The 13,005-nt window shown below is 48.4% G+C and overlaps 1 protein-coding gene across 1 annotated transcript in view; it reads left to right on the top strand.

Moving 5' to 3' along the window:
* The window catches only part of LOC147712145 (uncharacterized), a 936,609-nt gene that overhangs the window by 866,222 nt on the left and 57,382 nt on the right, over window positions 1-13,005 (top strand). Inside the window, exon 22 of the mRNA XM_086922921.1 lies at window positions 12,605-12,706. Within this exon, the coding sequence (XP_086779047.1) occupies window positions 12,605-12,706 (102 nt within the window). The remainder of the gene's footprint in view (window positions 1-12,604; window positions 12,707-13,005) is intronic.

Below are 13,005 nucleotides of genomic sequence, written 5' to 3' on the forward strand. Positions count from 1 at the left end.
GGGGTATTTTAAGGGTTCAGGGCTAGGTTTGGGTTATGGGGTATAGGGGTAGTTTTAGGGTTTAGGGATAGGTATGGGTTTTGGGGTACAGAGGTATTTTTAGGGTCCAGGGCTAGGTTTGGATTTTGGGGTATAGGAGTATTTTTAGGGTTCAGCGGTAGGTTTGGGTTTTCGGGTACAGGGGTATTTTAAGGGTTCAGTGCTAGGTTTGGGTTTTGGGGTACAGGGGTATTTTTAGGGTTCAGTGCTAGGTTTAGGTTTTGGGGTACAGGGGTATTTTAGGGTTCAGGGGTAGGTTTGGGTTTTGGGGAACTGGGTTATTTTTATGGTTCAGGGCTAGGGTTGGGTTTTGGGGTACAGGCGTATTTTTAAGGTTCAGAGGTAGGTTTGGGTTTTGGGGTACAGGGGTATTTTAAGGGTTCAGGGCTAGGTTTTGGTTTTGGGGTACAGGGGTATTTTTAGGGTTCAGAGGTAGGTTTGGGGGTACAGGGGTATTTTAGGGTTCAGGGGTAGGTTTGGGTTTTGGGGTACAGGGGTAGTTTTAGGGTTCAGGGCTAGGTTTAGGTTCTGGGGTACAGGGTTATTTTCAGGGTTCAGGGGTAGGTTTGGGTTTTGAGGTACAGGGGTATTTATAGGGTTCAGGGCTAGGTTTGGGTTTTGGGGTACAGGGTATATTTATAGGGTTAAGATGGGTTAGTGTGTAAGGGTGTTGGGGTATTTTAAGGAGTACAGGTGGGTTATGATTATGGGGTGCAGGAGTATTTAAAGGGAGCAGGGTGGGATTAGCACATGATAAAAGACATAGCATAAAGGGCGGAACGTACCACACACCCCCATCGTTTGTCACGACCCCAGCACAACGCAGACACGCCCACAAGGGGCTACTTTGCTGGCACAGTTCTTTTACCTTTTAAATGTATATGGTGGGCGTCTGCATAGCCTATATCCTTCTGCTGCAACTGCCCTTTCCAATGCTGTATTGGGTGTTGTGATTGGTGCTGTACTTTTTGAGTTTACCCGCCTCAAAGGTTTAGGCTGTCTCTTTACATTATTAGTATGGATATATATATATATATTTTTTTTTTTTTAACAAAGCACCCTCGATTCGAAGGCTCACTCCAGACCAGTTCCTTTTAGGCAATGTAGCACCTCACCACACAGAGTTTAATTTCGCCTTACGCGTTTCATGACCCTCTGTCCCTTGATCACAGGCATTGACATGCAAACTCAGATTAATTGGAAGAGACACGCTCCTCAGCATGTGACTTTAATAGCCCTCCAGACGGCAACAGGTGAGTTAAAAATGTGTTGCATGCTGGGATAAGAAGTTTGTACTCGCTCTCCTTTCGGTGAAATTATTCGGTGCCTTTCCTGCATTATTTCCTTTAGTAGGCTCTGTTCGGTTGCATGTAATTAAAAAGCCTGATGCTAGCGGATGTTTGAGTGTGTCTTTGTTCCGGTGGGGAACTTTGGAGCTTATATATATATGTATATATATATATATATATATATATATATATATATATATGCGCTAACGCTCCCGCAGCACACCGCACAAGACAGCGCCCTCCAGGAGAACAAACGGACTCCAAGTCTGCGTGGTAGGTTTAGCAGAGTTTTTTTATTTTTTGTATGCATCCATGGGCGTGCATTGGTGAATTTCGGCGGAGCGGCACCCATCCAGGGATAATGATACAGGACTTCATTGACCACAACGCTGTGGGAGACTGCTGGGAGTGGCTTATCAAGCACAGCCTATCAGCAGGCGACAGATTCACTTATGAAGCCCTGTTAACTTTGCCGAGACTCTGAAGGAAACAGCCTTTGAAGAAGCCATGTCGGCGAAACGCGTCAGGCTGCTGTCTGTCCGCTGCGGAATCTAGAGGGTATTGCTGATCCCGGTGTGCGCTCTCGCCAGCGAGGGTGAACTTGGAGCATTGATTTACACGTGGCATCCCCTGCCACGGAGGGCGCACCACTGCGTGTTTAACAGCAGGTTGAATACTGGGTATCCTGCCTGGTTGTGCTTGAAGGGAACAGCACCGGAATCAAGACCCCGCAGCGCGCAGAGCCCATCTATGGGCGTGCATTGGTGAACTTCGGCGGAGCGGCACCCATCCAGGGATAATGATACAGGACTTCATTGACCACAATCCTCTGGGAGACTGCTGGGAGTGGCTTATCAAGCACAGCCTATCAGCAGGCGGCAGATTCACTTATGAAGCCCTGTTAACTTTGCCGAGACTCTGAAGGGAACAGCCTTTGAAGAAGCCATGTCGGCGAAACGCGTCAGGCTGCTGTCTGTCCGCTGCGGAATCTAGAGGGTATTGCTGATCCCGGTGTGCGCTCTCGCCAGCGAGGGTGAACTTGGAGCATTGATATATATATATATATATATATATATATATATATATATATATATATATATATATATATATATATATATATATATATATATATAATTTATTTATTTATATAATTTATTTATTTATTTATTGCTGGAAGTTGGCAGTTGGCAGTTCGGGCTTGACTGTTAGCATGAGTGACAGGGTCAAGACTGGTTTGCATATAGCTGGGTCTAAACTGTCATGGCATGATGAGCAAAAGAACGATGGATTTAACCCAGATCTCTTGACTGAGGGTGAATGTTTGATTTGTTCTGCATTCTGTCGCTCATCTGTGTGCCTTTCGGTTACTGAATTCCTAGCACTTATTCTGTATTTCCTGTTGTGTATAGTTTGGGCTATATGTAAATTTGTTTCATGTTTGGATATATGCCAAACAGTTCATAAACAAGGATAGTTGGTTTTGTTTATTATTATATCTATGATTACTAATCATGCATGTTTTTATTCTGTGGGATGGTAATGGGACACTTGCATGTATGACTGATAAGCTGTGTTTGGTGATTAGATACATGGATCATTAGTTGGGTCTGTGGTAAGGAAAGTTTATATAAATTCAAATTTTTCTTTGTTTGCTGCAAACATGCGTATATGAGTAGTTAAAAGCATGCATGACTGGATAAGTGGGTTGGTTCATAAATAATTATTTACATATATGGTTGGCTTAGTATATGCATAATTTGAAGTGCATTGCAGCTTTGGTGTATGCATGCTTGCCAGCATGCACAAGAAGTGCAGAGCATCCAAGGGTAGTTGTATCCATTCGGCTCACACACATAGTTATGTGATTTAGTAGTATGTATTAGGGATTGGTGTGTTATGATAAGCGAAGTTGGATTGGTTGCCTAGACAACTGCATGGGCAGTTGTGTGGATGTTGAGTGCTTCAAGGTTGGCTGTGTGGAGTCACCTTTTTTAGTATATAAATAGTTATGTAAGTGCACATATGGGTGTCACTAAAAATTGTTCAGCGAAATGGCTGGTTAGATATAAGTTATCTGATCGGCTGGCCACAATTTGGACAAAAATGTTGTGGCTGCTATTACAAGACCTGGGGCTTGGTCCCCATGTCCCGAAAATGTTTTAAAAATAATGTATTATGGGGCAGAAAAATAGCACCCTGGTAATTCTAGGAGGGAGAGCGAGGGGCCACCCCAGAGAACAAAATGTAAAAAAAAAAACATTTTGGGCTGCGGTACTCAAGCGTGAGCCACCATTCAAGCTCTACCCCCATTGTACTGCAGTACCATGCAAGCTTCCTTGGCACAGTATTGCAATACCAGTTCAGCTAGGTCTGAAGCCTGAATGCCGGGACTACAGGAGTTTAACCCGCAAAACAAATAATAATAAAACAAAATGTAGGTTGGGTGCGTGTGGGGCAGATAGCCTGAGGCCTGGACTTGCAACCAACACCACACACAGCACACGTTACGTGGTGCAAAGGCAACGCAAACTGGGTCGTAAATATGGCCCTGAGTGTACAAGCGTAGGTCCACAGAAAGTCACAATGATTGTATGAAGTCATCAGTGATGTCAATAATTATGTCATTTGAGATGTCATCAGAGATATCATCAATGATGTTATATAACTGGTGAATTTCAGTGGTGTTTTGTTTTTTACACATTAGTTTTTATCTTATTTCAACATCTAACTATAACATCACTTTAAACTTTACATTTTTCAGTTAATTTTCTAGAGTCATATGTGCACATGTGCAATGCAAATCTAAAGTGAGATTTATGAAGCCACATGTGCAGGAAGGTGCTCCTTTCTTTGGGTAGGAGGGTGCCCCTTCCTGCACAAAAACAATCCTGCATGGTGCTTGGGCTGCCAAAAGGGCGCGACAGCAGAGGAACAGGTAGGAATGCACCATATTAACTTAAATACTGCGCATTCCTTCCTTTTCCCTGTCACACTGTGCAACGCAGCAAGGTGGCTTGCTGCGCTGCTCTGAGTGACAAGTTCCTGAATCTCCCCCTTAGTAACTCTCTTCTCTATGTGACTATGGTGCTATTAGTGATGTCATGAGTGATGTCGTAAATTATGTTATCAATGACTTCATTTAACATGTCATGAGTGATGTAATACAGTTAAATAACTGTGACTGGTGAATTCAAGTATTTTTTTATTTTTAAATGTTAGGTATCTTATGTGAAGAAAAACACTACAGAGGTTGCTAAACCCCTGATGGATGCCAGCTGTGAAGAGCCTCTACGCACAAACCGGAAAAACCTATTTATGTAGGGATTTCTATCTACCTTCTCAATCATTCAGTGATATCAGCAACTCATCATGAGACTGTGAAGAGAGGCCTTATCGTATGTTACAGGGGCACTGTATGTTGACCACTTTGTTTAATGATTGTATGTAAATAGTGGTAGAAAATGTGTGGAAGGTGGATGAATCATTATTTATATATATATATATATATATATATATATATATATATATATATATATATATATATATATATATATATATGTTACATAGAGCACGCATGTTGTGAGGTGAGAACATGCATGGCTGATTTTCTGTATTGCTGAGTATATGCATAACTCCTTTTGGGTAGATATATGTGCTCATGCATTGTTACTTGTATTTATAATTAAATACAGGAGCAGATGGTTCTGCTTTAACATTGGCTGAAGACACGTAGTTGTGGTATTGGCCTAGATGGATAGTTTTGTCATTTGTGTATATACGTTCCTGAATGTCCTAATCGAGGTGTGGCTGAGAACTGATTGGCTAATGGATGGTTTCCTTGTTTGAATTTTTTTAATACTTTTTTTATTGAGGAAGAAAAAGAGATAGGTCATACAAGATAAATAAGTACAGTAATGTGCAAACCGTAGGTATGGAACAAATAAAACAATTCACAAACCATATTCCTTTTGTTCATTTAGCACCGCATACCGGAAATTCACATTACAAATAATAGCAGCCCCTTAAAAACTTTTTTATCAAATCACATAGTGCAGGATGGTTTCCTTCTTGTGTGGTTTTAGAGTTGTGTGTATGCAGGTTGTCAATTGTTTTCCTTCACTGGTGTCTGCGTTTTTTAGAAGCTCTAATAGGGCGATCTGAAAGAAACAGGTTAGTGTTAGATTCCTTACCTTAGAATAACCCCAGGCATCAGACTGGATCCGGAAAGTTTTCGTCAGCAGTACCCATGCGCGTCGCTAGACGTTGTCTGCGGCTCCGTCGTCGTGATCGCCGGAATGACGTCGTCGGAGTACTTAGACGCCGCCCTCGCGCGCTGACGTCAGTTCTTCTTTTTTCCACGCCAGCAAGCGCAGATCCGGGAAGTGCAGTACTCTAAGTCATTTTTTTACTAACTTTTTTGACCTATGTTGATCACTTCTCGAGTCGACATTTGACTCGCGGTGCCAATAGGGATGCCTGGGTTTAAATCTTGCGAGGACTGTCACCGCTTGATGTCGGTGACCAACCCCTACCGTCGGTGCATTTACTGTCTCGGGGCAGACCACGATGACAAGTCGTGCCCCGACTGCCGGGCCTTGACCTCGAAGGCTAGATGGGAGCGGTCCCGTAAGCGGCTCGAGCTCCGGTCTAGGAGGAAGTCGAGGGACCGGTTGCGGAGCCGCAGTCATCGCCGCTTGATGAGTCACCACCACTCGTCGGGCTCCAAGTCCTTAGGTAAGTCGAGGCATTAGAAAAAGAAGTTGAAGAGACGTCATCGTTCTTCCGACTCCCCCCGACGCTCGTGCAACGTGGTCGGGGGTTCGGGCGACACCGCCCACGCGGCTCTGCCGGAACCTCAAGCGCCGCGTCCAGCCCCACACCCGCCGGTCCCTGGGCTGCACGCAACGCCGGAGGAGATACGTGACTTCCTCATGGCCATGAGGACTCACTTCCCTCCGTCGGACCCTGGCGAGGTGTCTTTGGGCCCTGCGGGTCCGTCTGGGAACCCTAGCGGGCTGGCAGCTCCGGCCCCGGCGCCGTCGACGACTTCGGTCCTGATGCCGCAGGGCCCCACAGGATCCAGGCCTGGATCCGGGTCATCGCCAGTCGACCTTACGACTCCTCCGCTGGCACCTACCCCGAGGGTGTCGCCCACGACTCCGTCCCCGGATGACATTGTTCCTAGTCCCAGCCCCGGTCTGGGTCCGGCGTCGGACCGGGGCCGCCCGGCACCGTCTCCGGCGCTGATGGGTGAGCAATTCACCTACGACCCGGCTCCATCATTTTTCCCTGACTATCAGGAGATGGATGACGAGGAGGACTGGTAGGGGTCTGAGGACCCTATGGCCCTGCAGTGCCAATTGAGCCAGGACTGGACAAACGAGCTAGGGGAGGCCAGTGGTCTGGACACTTCGCCCGACACTGGATTCGTCTCTCCTCCCTCCGTGACTATGGAGGAGGTATCTGCGTACAGCGTGGTGTTGACTAGGGCGGCTAAGGCCTTGGCTCTTGAGCTCCCCGTCGTGGCCATGAAGACTAACCTCCTCCCTTAGGTGCTCAAACCGCAGGCAAGATCCTCGGAGCCTCTACTGCCGTTTAACAAAGTCCTCACTGACTTTCTGCTGGGCACCTGGTTCAAGCCCTCCACAGGCCTTCCTGTGGATCGGAACATGGCCTGACGCCACCGCCCGCTCCGGGCGACCCTAGTTCCTGTCCGTTTACCCCACCCCGAGAGCCTGGTGATCCAGGCCCCTACGTCCCAAACCGCATTCCAGACCGCTCCTCCGGATCGGAAATCCAAAAGGTACGATCAGTTTGGGAAGAAACTGTTCTCCTTCTTGACTTTGGGGCTGCGGTCTGTCAACACTGCCTGCCTTTTAGTTCGTTACACCCACTCCTGGTGGGATATGGTTGCGGAGGTGCTGCCTCAGTGCTCGGAGGAGGCCCAGGCCAAGCTCATCCAAGCCCTGGCAGAAGTGCGGGATGCAGCACGCTACTCAATACGGTGTGGACTCGACACAACGGACTCGCTGGGTAGGGCGATTGCAACGGCACTGGCGGTTCGCTGCCATGCCTGGCTAAGGTCCGCCAACTTTTCTGGGGATGTCCAGGCCTCACTCATGGACATGCCCTTCCATGGCCGTCGCCTTTTTGGCGACAAAGCGGACAGTGCGCTGGAACGTTTCAAGGACTACGGCCTAGTCCTTGGGCCTAGGCCAGCGCCAGCAAGCATCCGCTTTTTGCCCCTTTCGTGGCCAAGGAAGGGGCACCCCCACATGTCCAGCCAGCCACAGGCTGCAGAACCAGTCTCAACGCGGTTGCGGACATGGTTACCGCCGTGGCGGTTCCGGGGAACAACTGCAGGGTCAGGCCACATCCGCTCCCGCAGCCCCCTCCCCTTCAAGGCGACCCCTCCAGCCATGCCGCCGCAGTACCACCGCATGTCGGGGGATCACTTGAAACTTCTGCAGGAGGAAGTTATGGCCCTCTTGGCCAAGGAGGCCATTGAGCGCGTTCCTGGGCCAGAAGTAGGACGTTGTTGCTATTCCCACTACTTTCGGGGACCCAAGAAGGGCAAAGGAGGCCTATGCCCTAACTTGGACCTACGGAGCGTCAACGGCTTCCTCCGGAAGGAGATGTTCAAGATGCTGACCTTGGCTCAGGTCCTGGCTGCCCTGGACCCAGGAGACTGGATGGTAGTGTTGGACTTGCAAGACGCGTATTTCCACATCCCCGTCCTGCCGGCCCACCGTCGCTACCTGCGGTTCACGGTAGGCCATGAGCACTTTCAGTTTACTGTGATCCCCTTCGGCCTTACCAGCGCCCCTCGGGTGTTCACCAAAGTGATGGCGGTGGTCGCAGCTCATCTGCGCAGATCAGGGGCTTCAGTCTTCCCCTATCTCGACGACTGGTTGTTGAAGGCGGGCTCGACCCAGACAGTCGTCTCCCACCTGAAGACTACGGCTGACCTGCACTCGCTGGGGTTCTCCATCAACCTGCCGAAGTCACTCCTGTGCCCCTCTCAGAAGCTCCTTTTCATCTGAGCGGTTCTGGACTCGGCGCAGTTTCGGGTTTTTCTCCCCGAACAGCGGTTCGGGATATTCAGGCACTGATTCCGATCTTACAGCCATTATCCAGAGTTTCGGTCAGGTTGACGCTGCAGCTCCTGGGTCTGATGGCCTCCTGCATCCTTCTGGTGCATCACGCCAGGTGGCGGATGCGGGCTCTGCCGTGGGACCTGAAGTTTCAGTGGGCACAGCATCAGGGCAACCTGTCCGACCACGTCCTGATCTCGGAGGGCACTCAGGTCAGTTGCAATGGTGGCTCACAAACCGTGATTGGGTCAGCAGCAGATCTCTCTCCCTACCCCAATCCGGAGCTTGTAGTGGTGACGGATGTATCCCTCCTGGGATGGGGGGGCCACATGGTAGAGAGGGAGATCAGAGGCCTTTGGTCTCCGGTGAAGTCCCGGCTCTGGCAATGGCTGGAACACCAGGGCGTCACCCTGGTGGTTCACCACCTGGCACGTTCCCTGAATGCCAGGGCGGACAAACTCAGCCGCCGGTGCATGATGGATCACGAATGGCGTCTGAACTCGGACATGGCACAAGGTCTCTTTCAGCAGTGGGGAGAGCCTTGGTTAGATCTATTCGTCACCGAAGAGCACGCGCAATGTCATCAGTTCTGCGTGTTGGAATTTCCAAGGCGGCACTCGCTCTGCGACGCTTTTCGTCACGAGTGGACTGTTGTACGCCTTTCCGCCTATACCACTTCTGACCAGAGTGCTGAAGATCAGGCAAAACCGGGCCTAAGTCATTCTTGTGGCAACGGACTGGGCTCAAAGATACTGGTATCCCGAGCTACTCAGCATGTCAGTCGATCCCCCGATTCGTCTGCCTCTTCAGGAGGACCTTCTCTTGCAGCAGCAGGGAACGGTCCTCCACCCGAACCTGTCCAATCTCCACCTACATGCGTGGAGATTGAGTCGAGGCAGCTGAGGCCATTTGACTTGCCTCCTGAAGTTTGCGATGTGATTCTGGCAGCCAGGCGTCCCTCCACAAAAATGGTATATGCCTGCCGGTGGAACAAATTTGTGGCATGGTGCACAGCAAAGGCTGTGGATCCACTCTCTGCCCCCCTTTTAGAGGTTCTCCTCTTCCTGCTTTCTCTTGCCCTGCAGGGCTCTGCTCTGGGCACTATCAAGGGCTAACTCTCGGCCATTTCAACCTTCTTAAGGCTTCCTGAACAGCCTTCTCTTTTCAAGTCCCCTGTTGTAAATAGATTCTTGAAAGGCATCACACACATGTTTCCTCCTGTTCCCTTCGCGATTCCTCAGTGGTACTTGAATCTTGTTCTAACATATCTGATGTGCGGTCCCTTTGAGCCACTTCATAACTGTCCTCTTTGTCTTCTGACTCTTAAAACTGCATTCCTGGTTGCCATCACCTCTGCCAGGAGAGTGAGTGAGCTCCAGGCTCTATCTTCAAAACCTCCTTTCCTCTCTGTCCATCCGGACAAAGTTGTTCTGAGGACTTGTCCTTCTTTCCTGCCCAAGGTAGTCACAGCCTTTCACATCGGGCAGTCCATCACCTTGCCCAGCTTCTTTCCGCCTCCGCATCCCTGAAAAGAGGAGAAGCTCCGCCGTCTGGACCCAAAACGTGCGCTCTCCTTCTATCTAGATCGCACACGCCAGTTCCGGGTGGACGACCAGCTCTTTGTTGGTTACGTGGGCACTAAGAAGGGATAGACGGTACACAAATGGACCATCTCTCTGTGGGTTGTCTTGTGCATCAAGGTTAGCTACTCCTTGGCGAAAAAGGAGCCTCCTGTTTGGCTGCGCGCCCATTCCACTCGGGCAACGGCAGCTACTACTGCCCTAGGTCAGGGAGTCCCTTGCAGGACATCTGCCAGGCAGCTACGTGGGCCTCGCTGCACACGTTTGCTAGACCCTACTGCCTGGACAGCCAAGTCCGGAGAGATGGCTTTTTCGGCCGTTCCGTTCTCCAGGACTTTCTGGTGTGATCTTGGTTTGCAGACCCACCACCGGGGTTGGTATTCCTGGGGTATATTTTCTAAGGTAAGGAATCTAACACTAACCTGTTTCTTTCAGATGCACAAGTTACTTACCTTCGGTAACGATATATCTGTAAGAAACAGTAGTTAGTTGTAGATTCCTTACCGCCCCACCCATCCACCCCCCCTCTGCGGACCAATATCTAGGGTTAAGGTCATCCCTTTCAGGGCCCTAGTTTCATGGCACCAGTGTCAGTTCCTATCATGGCTCTGCCTTCCTGACGCGGAAAGCTATGTACAGAACTGACGTCAGCGCGCAAGGGCGGCGTCTAAGTACTCCGACGACGTCATCCCGGCGATCATGACACCGAGGACGGATGCGGAGCCGCAGACAACGCCTAGCTACGCGCAGGGGTATGGCTGACAAAAACTTTCTGGATTCAGTCTGACACCTGGGGTTATTCTAAGGTAAGGAATCTAACACCAACTACTGTTTCTTAAAGATATATCGTTACCGAAGGTAATTAACTTGTGCTTTGGGTGGTGGATGGGTGCTTTGGGCTTACTTAGCATTCAAGTTGAAATATGTTTCTCTATTCCAATTTCCAACCATTTTAGAAAGAATCTAGGGCCATATTATCAAGAAAGGGCGATACATTATCGCCACTTTTATCGGCAGGAAACTGCCGCTAAAGCGGCGATAATGGGCTTGATAATATGCCCTTGTAAATTCCCATAGAAGCCCAGGTTAACACCAGAACCTGGGCTTCTATGGGAATTTACAAGGGCATATTATCAAGCTCATTATCGCCGCTTTAGCGGCAGTTTTCTGCCGATAAAAGCAGCGATAATGTATCGCCCTTTCTTGATAATCTGGCCTCTAGTTTCTTAGTCAGTACGTCAGAGGATAAAGTACTTCCTTTCAGGTTGCTGAACAGCATTACCATTTATCCATTTGTCCTGCTCAAAGTTAACTCTTTTAGCCTATTTTATTACTTTTGGCTGCTGTGATGATCTTCGTCGTGGTTTTCAGTGGGCTGGTGTTTTGAATGTTTCTGCACTAGTGTATCTACCTCATAAAATTCCCACACCCCCCTTTCACATTGAAATATTTATGTAGAGCATTTTTTCACCTCATGACATTTCTTGAAGATCTTTTGCAAAACGAGCACTGCTCAAAGTTGGCAGCAGAGTCACATGCCGTTCTATTGAAGCAGATTGTCTTAGAAACATTTTACAAATTGGGGTATTTCTGGTGGCCATCCATTGAAAGGGTGAACCTCGAACTTAAATGTGGATGTCTAAGGATTATGGGGCATATTACCAACAACTAGCGATAATTATCACTATGTTGGCTTAGCGCCAATATTTTTATTGCCGAGCTGCGGCGATTTTTATCGCTTAGGAACCTTGCTATTATCAAGGTTTATCTCCTAAGCGATGAAAATCGGCCAAAATGCATGAATATCTCTGAAAAGTCCGCGATATTCATGCATTACCGAGCTAATGCTCTTAGCCATGTTATCCACCTACCATTGGATAACATGGCTAAGAACTGCTCTGGGGCAGGTGTTATCTTTTGGAGATATTCGCGCTTCGCGCGAACATCTCCAAAAGTTGGTAATAGGAGATAGCGATGTTAGCGACTGTTTCCAGTCGCTAACATCTTGGCATGCCCACTTTGCATGTCATTAGTGATAAATTTCACTGACATGCAAAGCGGGGCCCAAGATGGTCGCTATCTCCTACTAGCTGTCGCTAACTGGTGTTAGCGACAGCTAGGTAATAGGGAGATATTTTTATATCCGTTTTCTTGGCTTTTAAAGCCAAAAAAGCGGAGATAAACCACCTTGATAATATGCCCCTATATTCTCCAATAACACTTTCGGAAGTTAAAAGTAGGTGCTTTCTTTCGATCTTACCTTTGTAAAATCAGCTACACCTGGTAGCCTGGCTCTTGTGGGGGCAACACTTGGTGGTTTGGTGTCCATGTGCGCATGCGAGGCACTTCTTTAAAGTAGTTCCCCTTCTATCTTCTAACACATATACATGTTTAAAGGGTAGAAAAAAAATGATTTTCATTTAAGGCCTTAAAATGCCTAGCAATTGTCAATGTAGAGCCATCCTGGCATCCTGGCATCTGCGTTTTCTGCTGTCCTTACAGGAACATGTGGACACGGGCCAATGAACTTGAATTCCTACTGCACACGATACACAGTGAGTATAAGTAAGCACATTGCACCAGTTATTTCCTTAAGATGAAGAAATCACCTCTTATCTGATAGCCCTGCAGCAAAGCCGTCTGCAAAAGGAACATCTGAGAACCGCACTGGAGGCCGAAAGAAGCTGCGACGGACCAGAACAAGGTGGCTAGCCTAGGAGAGGGTGACCACACAACCTCACCGTCTGACATCTGTCACCTACTTCTGTGTTACTCTTCATGCAGTTTGCACATACTACTAAAGCCAAGCGCCATCTGTAGCCACTAACTAATGTACCTTCTCCCACGGTTATCTGTTCCTCTCCCACTCAGTGGTACCTTCCATTGTTTCTATGAGCTTCCAGAAGGATCCCATGAGAATTAAATAAACAGGGGAAGAAGTGGGGAAAGTTTGTAAAAGAGCCCTGGTGCAGCAATGACAGTGTAATAGTGGCGCAGTCTGTT

This window comes from Lissotriton vulgaris, chromosome 5, assembly GCF_964263255.1.
Source record: "Lissotriton vulgaris chromosome 5, aLisVul1.2, whole genome shotgun sequence".
NCBI classification, from domain to species: Eukaryota; Metazoa; Chordata; class Amphibia; order Caudata; family Salamandridae; genus Lissotriton; species Lissotriton vulgaris.